The sequence below is a fragment of the Scylla paramamosain genome, chromosome 32 (assembly GCF_035594125.1).
Source record: "Scylla paramamosain isolate STU-SP2022 chromosome 32, ASM3559412v1, whole genome shotgun sequence".
In the NCBI taxonomy this organism is placed as follows: domain Eukaryota; kingdom Metazoa; phylum Arthropoda; class Malacostraca; order Decapoda; family Portunidae; genus Scylla; species Scylla paramamosain.
The window spans coordinates 15,937,381-15,951,175 of NC_087182.1; the positions used below are offsets into that span (position 1 = coordinate 15,937,381).

At 42.9% G+C, this 13,795-nt stretch overlaps 1 protein-coding gene across 3 annotated transcripts in view; it reads left to right on the top strand.

Annotated features, from left to right (window-relative positions):
- The window catches only part of LOC135089268 (uncharacterized), a 77,537-nt gene extending 70,976 nt beyond the window's left edge, over positions 1 to 6,561 (top strand). For all 3 annotated transcript variants that reach the window (XM_063984730.1, XM_063984729.1, XM_063984731.1), the window contains one exon: positions 1,952 to 6,561. In XM_063984730.1, the coding sequence (XP_063840800.1) occupies positions 1,952 to 2,830 (879 nt within the window). In that variant the 3' untranslated portion in view covers positions 2,831 to 6,561. The remainder of the gene's footprint in view (positions 1 to 1,951) is intronic.
- The last annotated feature ends 7,234 nt before the right edge of the window (positions 6,562 to 13,795 follow it).

Below are 13,795 nucleotides of genomic sequence, written 5' to 3' on the forward strand. Positions count from 1 at the left end.
ATTTTGTGGTCATTTCACGATGATTAAGCTAAACAGTAATGGCGGGAGGTGACGAGGTGGCGCTGGTGGTGGTGGCGGTGATGGTGGTGGTGAGGGAGGGAAGTGAAGGCCGCTGCGTGTCCCTCAGACCTTCAGACCTTCAACAAACTGGCAGGACTTGAGAGAGACGCGAGGGAGAGGGGGAGGGGGAGGGAGAAGATACCGTTGCGCCAGTGGTCAATGCTCTTTTTACTCATCTCCTCCTCCTCCTCCTCCTCCTCTTCTTCTAATTGCGTACTTTCCTTTTTTGTGTTTTGTTGGCCAGTTGTTGCTTCATTTTTCTCCTCCTCCTCCTCCTTCTCCTTCTCTAATTGTGTACTTTCCTTTTTTGTGTTGTTTTTCTTGGTTAGAGTCTTTTTTTTTTCCTCATCATCATTATCTGTTTTTCTTTTTTTTCTTTTTTGTTCCTTGTCATCTTTTTCTGCTTCTGTGACTTGTTCTTTTTACTTTTTTTTTTTCTTGATCTCTTCCATTTTGTATTTTCTCTTAATTTTACAGCTACATATTAACTGTTAAACTCTCTCTCTCTCTCTCTCTCTCTGTCTCTCCAACCCTTCCCAGAAAAAAAGTATCAAAATTCAAAATACTCAATAAACAACAAAGTCTTCTCTACATGCAATCAACACATTTCACATTTCACACAATACTTTTCCTTTTTACTTTCCCTTCATTTCCCTTCCACCACCAGATCTTCCTTTCACTCTCATCACTATTCCCTCCATTTATCTCTTCCCCGTGTCTCTCCTACAGTGTCTTTCCCTTCCCTCCTTCCTCGGCCTTCAAGAGATCTATCCTCCTTTGTTCCGAGTCCCCTTTGTCCACGTTCGAATCCCGGCACAGGAAGTACTTACCATACCAGCCCCGCCCGGTACCTTGCAAGAGTAACTAGATAATGAGTTAATGAGTGTGAGGTGATTAGAAGGTACTGGTGGTGGTGGTGGTGATGGTGGTGGAAAGGTCTTGTACCCTCCCACGCCACGCCCGCCACGCCCTGCGGTCAGTGGCTGCGTAACAAGGGCGTTCCTGTGGGTGGTGGCGATGGGCGTGAGGGGGAAAGGTAGTGGGTGGCTGGGTAGTGGTTAGTAACGTGCTGTAGATTATATATGTCTGTTTTCCACGCCTCCTCCTCCGATAGATGGATAGATAGGTTAGTAGGTACTTAGATAAAATAGATAGGTGCATAGATAGACAGATAGATAAATTGACGTCGTTTTGTGTTTGTTCTTTTTCTATGAATTTCTGTATATTTCTTCTCTTCCCCTCTCTACTTTCTACATTATCAAAGGGGGAGTGACGGGGGCCCAAGTTATCCCCTGCAGGAAATGGTGGTGGTGTCTGGCTGGTCTGTGGAGCAAGGTGTTTGTGTGTGTGTGTGTGTGTGTGTGTGTGTGTGTGTGTGTGTGTGTGTGATGATTTGGAAGAAAGTAGGTGGAGAAAGTACAAAACCTTGATACTAGTTTGGGTTTTTTGCGTGATTTGCCAGATGGTGTGGCAGATGCTTCCTTGGCCGCGGGAGAGAGAGAGAGAGAGAGAGAGAGAGAGAGAGAGAGAGAGAGATTTTAGATTTTTTTTTGTACATTTTTCAGCATTTTGCATTTTAATGTTAATATATATCTTCATTACGAGCATTGCAGTGTTCAAAATGAGATAGAAATAAGATCATAAAAAAGCATAATGACAGTTCATAACATCACCGCCACCACCACCACCACCACCACCACCTACAACAACAATAACAACAAATACAGGACACATCACTTGCCTGACGCTCCTCCTTCCTTCCTTCCTTCTCATCTCCCCTTCTCCAACTTTCCTCTCTTACCTACAGCTACCGCCCTTCCCTGCCACCTTTCTTCCCTTCCTCATCCCCCCTCCCAAGCTCCCCCTAACCCCGTTTTCTCCCCACCCACAGGCCTCGTACTCCTTCGCCTACGCCGTCGACGCTCCGGAGTACAAGAACTTCCAAGACCGGGAGGAGGCGCGTCTAGGGCAAGAGACGCGCGGCCGCTTCCGTGTGGCCCTCCCAGACAACAGGCTGCAGACGGTGACCTACCGGGCGGGCAGCAATGGCTACACCGCCAGCATCTCCTACGACCAACACCCGAACTTTGAGTCTCTGAGGCAGTCCGTGGGGCCGATCCGCGCCGGCCCGGAGATTGGCCAGTCTGTGCTGGACGGCATCAGGCGCGGCGAGAACTGGAAGCACCACAAGGACGTGAAGAAGGAAGAGCAGCCACAGCTCGCCTCCTCTCTCTCCTCTCACGGGTCAACGTCCAACCTCGTCAATCCAACGCCTACACGGACACGCCTCACCCCGACACGTACCCACCCCACGCCTTCACGGACACGGACACGAGTAGCACCTACACGTACTCGCGGCACGCCCACACGCACGCAGACCGCGGCCGTGGATTCTACCCGCCGTCAACGCCCCAGGGGAAGGCGTCCCAGCACTGCACGACCCACGCCTAGGGTCACAGCAGCCTCGTCACCTCCAGCAGTCACAGGAACACGCCGCGCTTCCCCACGTCCGTCCTCCAGCCCGTCCTCCCGTCCGTCGCAAGCCCCGTCGCCAGCCCCGTCCCCAACCCCAAGCAGGCTGCCAGAGTCCTTTGAGGTGAATTCCGAGGACTCCGCCATCCTGAACCGCCTGATCAACGTGATCCAGGAGAAGCTCGCGGCGGATAAGGGCGAAGAGGACACCGCGGGGCCGCCTCACGCCAAGAAGTACGCCATCACGGACAGGGAGAGTGTGCGGAAGAGGCTGGAGGCAATTGTGCATAAGTATTAGGGTGTGTGTGAAATAGCGACGCCTTCCCTTCCCTTCCCTGCTCTCCCCGCCCGCCACGCCCTCACTTGATCCTCACAGACTCACTCTTCTTTTTCTTCAGTGTTGCTGGTTTTACAGTATTTTATAACTACAGATTTTTGCAATATTTATTAACCATATTTCCAGTGAAGTTTTACAATACTAACTTAATTTTATCGTCAGTTACAAATACTACAATATTTATTAACTTTAAACACTCACAGGAATAAGTGTTAAAATATACAACTCTTCACCCTTATACTTACAAACGTTACAATATTTAATAACACTTCGCCTCTGTTTGTTATGTCCTAATTTATAACTGGCTGGACCTGCGGCTGGGTTCTATGTCTGGTAAGGGCTCACTGACACACGGCGTTATGTGACTCCGTTGTGGCGCCTTAAACCAATCAGTCAACCACTCGTCTCTGTCACGTGAGGATAAACAGAACTGGCGAGGGTCTGAATGGAGTGTGAACAGGTGAACAGGTGAACAGGTGAACTCGTGTCATGGTTCCTTCACCTGTTACTCCTGCTTGGGACTGACGGGCGGACTTTCCTCTTCACCACGCGGCCAAGACTCCCACGCCCTATTGCAGTAGTGGCGAACAGGCGTTAGGCAAGGGCTGGATGGGTAATTCAGCCCCTCCATCGTGTGCACGCCAGAAACTCCCAACAAACTATAATGTATAATGTAAACCTTCCCTTCAGTATCTATAGACAGCTCCCTCCGACACTCCTCAGCTCCCTTCAGTGTCCTTTCTCCTTCTTGCATCATCCTGTGACCGAAGCGTTACGGCGTATGAAAGTTAATGACTCGACTTTTTCCTTGTATAAAGTTTGCCTTGACTTGACTTCATATGTGTGTATGTGTGCGTGTGTGTGTGTTGCTAAATATATTGAGTTTCCATGTACGTAAGCCTCGCCAGCATACCGATCTACCTGTGTGCGTGTGTGTGTGTGTGTCACCTTTGATGTATCGTGTAAAGTGTTGGTATAAATACACCTGCCTAGGCCTTATGGTCATGTGTGTAAACAGACAGGTGTGCGGATAGGCAGGTTTGTTGGCGAGGAGGGTGTCTGTGTTAGCGGGTATAGAAGGCAGGTGTGTGGATGGGCAGCTACACAGATAGACAGGTGTGTAAAACAAATGTCTGGGTGGGTAGATGCATAGTTAGACAGATGTGTGATGGACGAAACAGGTGTGTGTGTGTGTGTGTGTGTGTGTGTGTGTGTAGACAGGTATACAGGTAAGCAGGTGTGTGGCCCAGACAGGTGGACGGACTCTTGTGACTCACCTGAAGCACGACCCTGAATTCGACGTGCACGCGGCAGCCGGATCATAAACTGGATTTGAAACCGGAAATGTATCAGAGGCTGGAGGCGGCCAGGGAGAGAGGGAGGGTCGGGGTCAGGGTCACGGTTAGTCCTGCTCTGACCTCAACACACGCTACACGCACCTGCCTCAACTCCTGCCCCATATAGTGGTGTGTGTGTGCGTGTGTGGTGAGATCCTTCTAGTTAGTATCGATGTCAGTATCCTTATTTTATCTTTTCATCCGTTATGATCTTGTTGCTGCGTATTTAATGTCAGTCTGTTAGTCGGTCAGTCGATCAGTCAGTCCGCTAAGATCTAGCAGCAATGTTAGTTACGTTTCGTTTTGTCTTTTACCGAGAAAGTAGAAAGACTGACGCAGGATGAGGTGTTCCGTATGTCATGAATTAATATTACCTGAGCGAAACTAAATTATTCGTATTTCAAAAGGTAACCGCAAGATGCCACGAGACAATTGATATCTAACCTGCGCTTGACACGAATAAAGAACTAAGAATAAAATGCTCGTAAGTAACGTGTAATAGTTATATTTGAATGAATGTCAGAACGATTGAATTAATTAACGTGTGGCAGGTGCAATCAGCGAGTTTCAGGTGTGATTAATGTGCGACAGGTGTAACGGAATGATGAGGTTCACGGTGATAATAAGATGTAATTAACGTGCGACAGGTGTGTGTGTGTGTGTGTGCGTGTGTGTGTGTGTGTGTGTGTGTGAGCCGGGATGGAGTGTTGCAGGGCGATATACTTTGTCCTGGCTTGGAATTGTGAGAGAGAGAGAGAGAGAGAGAGAGAGAGAGAGAGAGAGCCAAAGCAGGTAGGGCCAATGGTCACAGCCTGTCATCTGTCACAACAATCCAATGCTGTACCGTCAACTTTCAATCATCGCCTCCCGTGGTTGGGGTTGATGCTCTGTTATATACGTACGTTCTTCCGTAGCTAAGACGGTGATATCTACTTACTTCTTATGATCTTCCTGTACTTTGGAACTGTCTGCATTGAACGGTCTTCTGCAGCTATTGTAACTCAGTACTCTTTGCTGTAAATCTTCGTGTACTGTGAACTGCCTCTGTTTTGAAGTCTTCCATAATTTAAATGACCTCATATTCTCGTCACCTAATTTCACATTCCCGTGCTTTGAAACTCTGCGTTTTGAACAGTCGTAATATTGTGAGTTATTGTGATGGTCTTGTGGTATATTGCAAACGCTAAACACCTCTTGAAGATACAGCGAAAGTTACTGAAACAAAAAAAGTATCTTAGCTAAAATACTTTGGAATTGTTTATATTTGAAACAATCGTAACATTGAGTAACACAACAACCGTCTGTTACTAATCACTGCCTGAGGACCAACGATGAGTATTAAACATTTCTTAGCAGAAGTCACGATAAACTACCATAATTACCTTAAACAATACCTGAACTTTGAAACCGTCTGTACTTCAAACAATCGCGTCATTGCAGTGGTCTTCGTTATTGCGTTCTCTGGCTGAGTAACGCAAGCACTAAATGCTCATAAGACAGTTGACTGATAGTTGAGTTACCACAGAGATCTATCAAGCGTTGCGTCGCCAGCTTTTGTGTAGCAGTGTAGCCATCGAGAAGGAAAGGGAGGACGGAGGGAGACAACAAGTGAGGGGAGAGAGGACTGGAGGAAGAGTGAACGGCAAGAGAGGAACAGGAGGGAGATTCTTGAAGCTAAGACAGAAAACTTGATAAAAAACAGCCAGGAGGAGAGGAGAGAATAAGAAAGAATAGGAAAGGAAAGGAGACACTGGAAATATGGCTTGTTTTCCTCCTCCTCCTCTTCCTCCTCCTCCTCCTCACAGCCATTATTTGTTTCTGTTTTCTTAAAGCTTTCTATAACTTGTTACCTCTTTCTCTTTTCTTTCCTTTCCTTCCTACTTGTTTACTGTTTACCTTCTCTTCTTCTTCTTCTTCTTCTTCTTCTTCTTCTTCTTCTTTTTCCTCCTCCTCCTCCTCCTCCTCCTCCTCCTCCTCCTCCTCCTCCTCCTCCTCCTCCTCCCCCCCCTCCTCCTCCTCCTCCTCCTCCTCCTCCTCCTCCTCCTCCTCCTCGATCCCTAGAAGAATTCACAGACATCAAGACACAAATCACTGGCCTTGATTTATTTTCCTACAAAACAAACAAACAAACAAAACTCAAAATAATGTGTCGCGAAATTTGAGATTATTATGTATTTTCGAAAATTCTGAAGTTTTTTTTTCTGTCTGTATTTGTATTCAGATTTTTTTTTCTTTTTCTATTTTCCTCTGATATTTTTTTCTTTTTCATGTGTGTGTATTTTCTAGCGATAGGGTTTTTAATTTCTTGTACTATGTATTTATGCACTGAGGAAAATAATAAAGATATATTTTGTATATTATTTGTCTCCATTACCTTGATTGTTTGTTACCTGAAGCGTGAATCTTGGAATCTTGTGACAGGAAAATGATGGTGAGGAAGAAGAGAGAGAGAGAGAGAGAAAAAAAAATAATAATAAGCACTTCTTTTGTACTAAATCGATTATATCTTTCGGCGAGATCTTCTTCCTCTTCTTTCCTTCTTCTTCTTCTTATAATAATAATAGTAATAATAATAATAATAATAATAATAATAATAATAATAATAATAATAATAATAATAATAATAATAACTTTTTGCATTGTTATTCACATCATCATTCTGGAGAGAGAGAGAGAGAGAGAGAGAGAGAGAGAGAGAGACATCTAATGTTTTAAATCTTGGGTTCATAAGTTGTTCGTTGTGGTATTCGAAGCCTCACTGGTAGGCTCGAAACATCTGGGTCCCGTGTTATGAACGGAACCAGAACTCTCTCTCTCTCTCTCTCTCTCTCTCCAGATCATCACTTTCCAACATGAAGCTTCGAAACCAGTTGTTGACTCTTTACTTTCTTCACTGGGTGGTTCGAACATGAGTGAGACTTTCCTTTGTATTTCACTGATTCATCTCAGAGCTTTTTAGGTCCGTATTCAGAAATCTGTTATTTAATTTATCAATGAGAGAGAGAGAGAGAGAGAGAGAGAGAGAGAGAGAGATTGTAATTATGTGTATGTATAGGGAAAGAAATAAGGTTTAGATAAGTGAAGGCAGGCAAAGTATGAATAGAAGGGAAAAAAAAAGAGAGGTGATGGAGACAGGTGGTGTAAGAAATCTCTGGTTGAGTGGATGAGGAGTAAGAGAGATAATGAAAATGAGTTGATGGTTTATTTAAATGTTCATCTTGGTATTATAAAAAGCGCTAGTAGAGTTAGTAGTAGTAGTAGTAGTAGTAGTAGTAGTAGTAGTGTTAGAAGAAGTAGTAGTAGTAGTAGTAGTAGTAGTAGTAGTAGTAATAGTAGTAGTAGTAGTAGTAGTAGTAGTAGACTAGTGGTAGTAGTAGTGAGTTATTCATTCATACATTGTCAGTCAGTCTTCGTAGTCAGTCAGTCACTCAGTCGGTCAGTCACTCAGGCAATCTTCGTATTCGGTCAGTCAGTCAGTCGGTCAGTCAATCTTCGTAATCAGTCAGTCAGTCAGTCAGTCAGTAAATCTTCATTAAAAATGTATACTTATAATAAGCTGAACCATACAATATCATTTACAAAAAATCTTATGTATAGGTTTTGTATCTAAGTAGTAGTAGTAGTAGTAGTAGTAGTAGTAGTAGTAGTAGTAGTAATGAGAGAGAGTCTAGAGCAATCAGCCACTTTTCCAGTCATTTACCCGTGTGTCAGTTTTCACCGAGACAGGATGTGAGAGAAAAAACAGAAAAGCAAACATCGACACATGTTGCTCCAGGTGTGTGTGTGTGTGTGTGTGTAGGATGGCTCTCTCTCTCTCTCTCTCTCTCTCTCTCTCTCTCTCTCTCTCTCTCTCTCTCTCTCTCTCTCTCTTCCGCCTCTTGCATAATTTACATTTCATTTCCGGGAACTCTAATGGTAAAAAAGTGCAATAAAGCATCATGAGAAATTATAAGTACTTGCACTTTTCACTTATGCACTTCTGAAGCAACACAAAGATTGTCAAGTTGTAAAAAGCACCGAGGCACAGAAATTGGAGGGAAAGGAACTACATCAAATGAGCCATTAAGTAGTTAAAATAATAATCGTTAAGTTGTAGTTTGAAAGTTTTTTTTTTTTTTTCTGGTCTTATTTTAACTAATGAGATATCAGAGCAAATTATTAGCATCCACAGCTCTGTTGACGCAAAGGTTTGTTCTAAGAGGAACTTTTCGACACTAAACTCTCGGATTGCGTCATAATTTTCCCTCCAAAACTTTGCTAACTCGTGGTAATTCTGAGTTATAATCATCGTGTTTAGTATCACTTTGTCAGTCATTCAATCAACCAGTCAGTCAACAATCTAATCAGCCTTTCAATCAGCTAATCAAACAATCAATCAGTCAATCAGTCAGTCAAGCAATCTGTTAGTCAATCAGTCCACCAGTCAGTCAATCAGTCAGTCAGTATCTTTCGTCAATCATTCATTCTTTTCTTTACGTTGTCCTTCTTTCTTTCCTTCAAAACGAATTTACTTGCATTTATTTTTCTTTTTATGTTATTTATTTATTTATTTTTCTTAAAGTAGTAGTCTAATATTAAACTTTCTCATCGCTTCTTAAATTTCCCTCCGGCTACTCGTTACAGCTTATAATAACGATCCTGAATACTAATTATCGTATCAAGGCAGCGCAATCACAACATAACGGCAACTAACCAATGAACGAGAAGTAAACAAACCATATCAGCCAATCAAGGACATGGATACGCTTTGTCTAGAGTTCTTGTACCCAAACAGCGTCCTTGTTTCATCGCGCTTTGGCATGCAGGACTGAATATCCTTTCCTTATTCGAGTGTTGAGTGTTTCTGTCACTTAATGTGCTGTGGTGTGTTCCGTGTGTTGCGCCGTGACTGGAGTGGTCTGTGGAGGCTATGTTTACATCTGTTAGGGGAGGGGTTAATCAGTCAATCAATCCTACCCTTTCTTTCCCTCCCTCCTCTTCATCACCCGTCTTCCTTCCCTCCTATTTCTCTTCTTCCTCCCATCACCACTCATCCTTCTCTCCCTCTACTCTTCTCCCTCTCTTCCTCACGCCCTCCCGCCAACAAGACCCACGGCTCACAAGGAGAGGTAAGTGTTTGTTATTGAATCCTAAGCGGAGTGAAAGTGTGGGTAGTGCTTTATAATTGTCATGAGAAAAGCGATATATTTTGCCGAATTTCTTAACCACCTGATGATGAAAGCCACGTGATAGGCGATTTCTACGTGTTTTTTTTATTATTTTTATTTTTTTGTATTGTAGTGTGAGTTAGTATGGGAAAGGAGAAGGAAAGGAGAGAGAGTGAGGGAGGGATGAGGAAAGGGAGTATGGGAAAGGAGAAGGAAAGGAGAGAGAGGGAGGGAGGGATGAGGAAAGGGAAGAATGGTGAACTATTTAGACGGGATTGTGAATATCAGAAGAGAGGAAGAAAGGAAAGAATGACAATGAAGAAAGGAAAAAATGAGAGAGAGAGAGAGAGAGAGAGAGAGAGAGAGAGAGAGAGAGAGAGAGAGAGAGAGAGAGAGAGAGAATGTGGGGATGACAGCAATACACTTCCCGGGGCAGAGAAGGGAAAAAAAGAGCGAGAGAGGGAAAAAGTAAAGAGAACAGTGAGAAAACGAGTAATGACTGGGAAAAAGAAAGATAGTAATGAAAATGCATAAAAAAATTGGCAATGGGGGAAGAAAAAGAAAAATGAAGAATTAAGATAGTGAGAGACGGTACAGATACAATTTTGAAAAAGAGATAGAAGATATGAAAACTAAAGAGAAATAGAGATGGCAGTATGACAGAAGGAAGGATGGAGGAAAACGGAAAATAAAGGAAGAATGTTTAAAGGAGGAGAAGGAAAATTATTATAGATAAGGAAAATACGAGCTGTAGTAACGAAAGAAAGAACAGGAAAAGAGGTAAAGAAAAGAGAAGAGGAAGGGAGAAAAGAAGAACCATGGAGAGAAAGCTTTTTTTAAAGAAGATAAAATAGAGTAAGATGAGAAAAAAAAAAAAAACTGAAGAAAGAGAGGGAGGTGTGAGAGAGAATAACGAAAAGTAGAAAAGGAAAATATGAGTTTGAGAAAGATAATAAGTGCTTAATTAAGAGAAGAAGAGGATGATGTGGTGAAGAGAAAAAAAAAAAAAAGAAAGAAGAGGATATGACAAGAAGAAAGTCATAATAGAAAAGAAGAGAATTATGACAAAAAAGAAAGATGAATGAGAGAAAGAAGGGGAGGAGGATATGACAAAAAGAAAGAGGAAGGAGAGAGAGAGAGAAGAGGAGAAAGAGATATGAGAGGAAGATTGACGAAGGAGAGAAATACGTCTGGCAGGTTGATGCGGGTGGGGCGGTAAGCAATTTTCAGTTATGAGAAAGTAACATGGATTAAGACTTGTGGGAAATCATTTGCTGGTGATAACAAACTGCTTTCTACTTTGCCACACTGGTTCAGTTTTTGGCGAGGCTTAGAAATTGTTTGTTTCCTCCTGCAGGTGTGTGTGTGTGTGTGTGTGTGTGTGTGTGTGTGTGTGTGTGTTTAATGGAATCTCTAATAGTCTGTAATGTTAGTGTTGTATATTTCCATTAGCCAGTCAGTCAGTCAGTTAATTAGTTCGTTGCTTAGTCAATTAGTTTATCAGTTGATCAGTCAATTATCTAGTCAATTGATCAGATGATAATTTAGTCATTCAGTTAGTTAATCAGTTGAAGTCACTTAGTTAATCAGTTAGTCAATTAGTCGGTCATTTATCTAGTTAGCTAGTGAATCAGTCAGGCAGTCGGTCACCATTTCTCCTTCCTTCACTCCTCATTCACTCCTTACACACACACACACACACACACACACACACCCCTGCACCTTCCATCCAGTAGCAGAAGTAATTAAAGCCTTCACGACACACACGATGTTTACCTGAGACTTACCTTACCTCACCTTACCTGCCTTTTACCTTGGCCTTTCTCTACCTGCCCCACACGGAACCAAACTCACAGTAAAAAGGATCCATGCTGACTTTTCTCTGTGTTCTTAGTCTGCAAGATATTCAAAGCGATGAGTTGCTCTTGAGGGAAGTAAAGATCTGTGAAAACTTAGTAAAAAGTAAAGTGTTAGTCAAGATAAAAGTTAAGATTCAAGATTGAAGTCGATGAACGAGTATCAAAATGTATTAAAAAGTGGAATTTCAAGTGTTAACGTTAAAATGAACATTGAAATTCAAAATGTAAGTTGTTGAAAGATTAAAAAAGTTAGCGAATATCTATCATTATGTAAAAACGTGTTCATCAAAATGGAAATTGAAAGAAAAGTGTGAAAATTTAGTAAAAGTAAAAATAGCATTGGTGGTCAAGATGAAAGTTACAATTCAAATTACAAATGACCAAATTCAGATTACAAATGATCGAGAGAACAAGCCTGAAAACATATTAAAAAGTGAAAATAGAAGTGTTGGTCTAAGTAAGAGTTAAAAATTCAAACTGCAAGTCGCTGAAAGAATAAAAGTTAGTGGATACGCATTCAGTAAAAGTAGTAATATAAGTGCTAAAAACAGAATGAAAGTTAAAATTGAAAACACTGTCACTACTGAATAACAACGGCCGTGCAAAGAAAGGTAAATGACAAAATGAGACCAAAGAAGTGGGAAATCAAAACAACTCCATGAGAAGTTTAAACAAATCGAAGTGAAGGAAAACACTGGAAGCCAAGACCACAACAATCACTTCCACAAACCTTCAATTCAATCCATAAAACAAAAAAGCTACCTTGAAAAAAAGACGTCAAATTATCTTAAAGGGAGACAATACCTTTCCCTCCCTCCCTCCCCTCCCTCCCTCCCTCCCCTCCCTTTTCTCCCCTCCCTCCCTCCTTCCCTCTATCTTCCTCCCTCTCTCCCTCCCATCCTCTTACTCCTCTTCTCCCCTCTCTTTTCTCCCTCTCTCCCTCCCACCCTTACTCCTCCACATTGCTTCCTCCCTCCCTCCCTCCCTCTCATCCTCTTACTCCTCTCCCCTCTCTCTACCCTCCCTTCTTTTCTTACTTCTTCGCTACTTTACTTCCTCCTCCCTCCATCCTTCCCTTCCATCCTTCCACCTTTCGTTTCTCTTTGTTTCTCTTTCTCTTTCCCTCCTCTCCTCTCCCTTTATTCTTCCCTCCCTTCCGCCTTATAGCATCTCTCTATCTTTCTCATTCTTCCCCTCCGCTTCCTCCTTTCCTTAATTTTTAGTACCTAATATCTCTTAGAAGTAAACAGCGTGGATTATCACAAACAACATAGTAAGAACCAATAGATAATACGAATTGTTCTTCCTTTGTTCTTCATTCCTATTTCTTTGCGTTCCCTTCTTCCTGCCCTTCCCATCTCTCGTAGCGCCCCTGACCTCCCCTTCTCTCTCTCTCTCTCTCTCTCTTTCTCTCTTTCCCGCAATGAGGTAAGTGAAAGAAGGGCGGGGAGGGAAGGAAGGAAGGAAGGGCGGTACCTGTTCTCGACTCTAAGACAAATGACAGTCAATCCAGCGCTCCATCCATCGGCGAGGTGATGAAGCAGAGGCAGGGAAGGGAAGGGAACGGAGGGGAAGGGGAGGGGAAGGGAGGTGAAGTGATATTCATGCTACCTCTTTATGGCGCGTGTCTCTCTCTCTCTCTCTCTCTCTCTCTCTCTCTCTCTCTCTCTCTCTCTCTCTCTCTCTCTCTCTCTCTCTCTCTCTCTCTCTCTCTCTCTCATTCCTTTTCCTCCTTTCCTTTTCTTTTTTCCTGTTCGTGTTCTTGTGTTCCTTCTTCTTTCTGTTCGTGTTTTTGTTGTTGTTGTTGTTGTTGTTGTTGTTGTTGTTCTGTTTTCCCAATTTTCACTTTTCTTTTCACATTTGGTTCAGTTCAACATCACACACTTTCTTTTCTGCCGAGGGGAAGGAATGAAGTTGTAAAAATTACTCCAAAACGAAAAAGAGAGAAACGAGAGAAAGCAAAAATGTACTGAGTAGTGATGATTTTCCTCCTCCTCCTCCTCCTCCTCCTCCTTTTCCTTCTCCTTTCACTCTCCTTCTTATTCTCTACTGTCACACTCATACTTTCATTCTCTCCCTTTTCATTCTTGTTCATCATCATCTTCCTTTCTCTTGCCATCCTTCTCTCTTCTTCTTCGTCACTGCTGCGTGTGCCGATGAAGACGTGAAACAGTGTGTGTGTGTGTGTGTGTGTGTGTGTGTTAATTAAATCAGGTGTTGATTTAGGTGATCCACACACACACACACACACACACACACACACACACACACACACACACACACACACACACACACACACACACAGAGAGAGAGAGAGAGAGAGAGAGAGAGAGAGAGAGAGAGAGAGAGAGAGAGAGAGAGAGAGAGAGAGAGAGAGAGAGAGAGAGAGAGAGAATGACCTCCAGAGGACCTCAGGAAGGAGGAAGCAATACCCAGACATGCCCACTAACCTCATTATTTCTCTCTCTCTCTCTCTCTCTCTCTCTCTCTCTCTCTCTCTCTCTCTCTCTCTCTCTCTCTCTCTCTCTATAAATATCGTGTTCATTATCTCCATTTTTCAACCTTCGAATGGAAAAGGCTGAG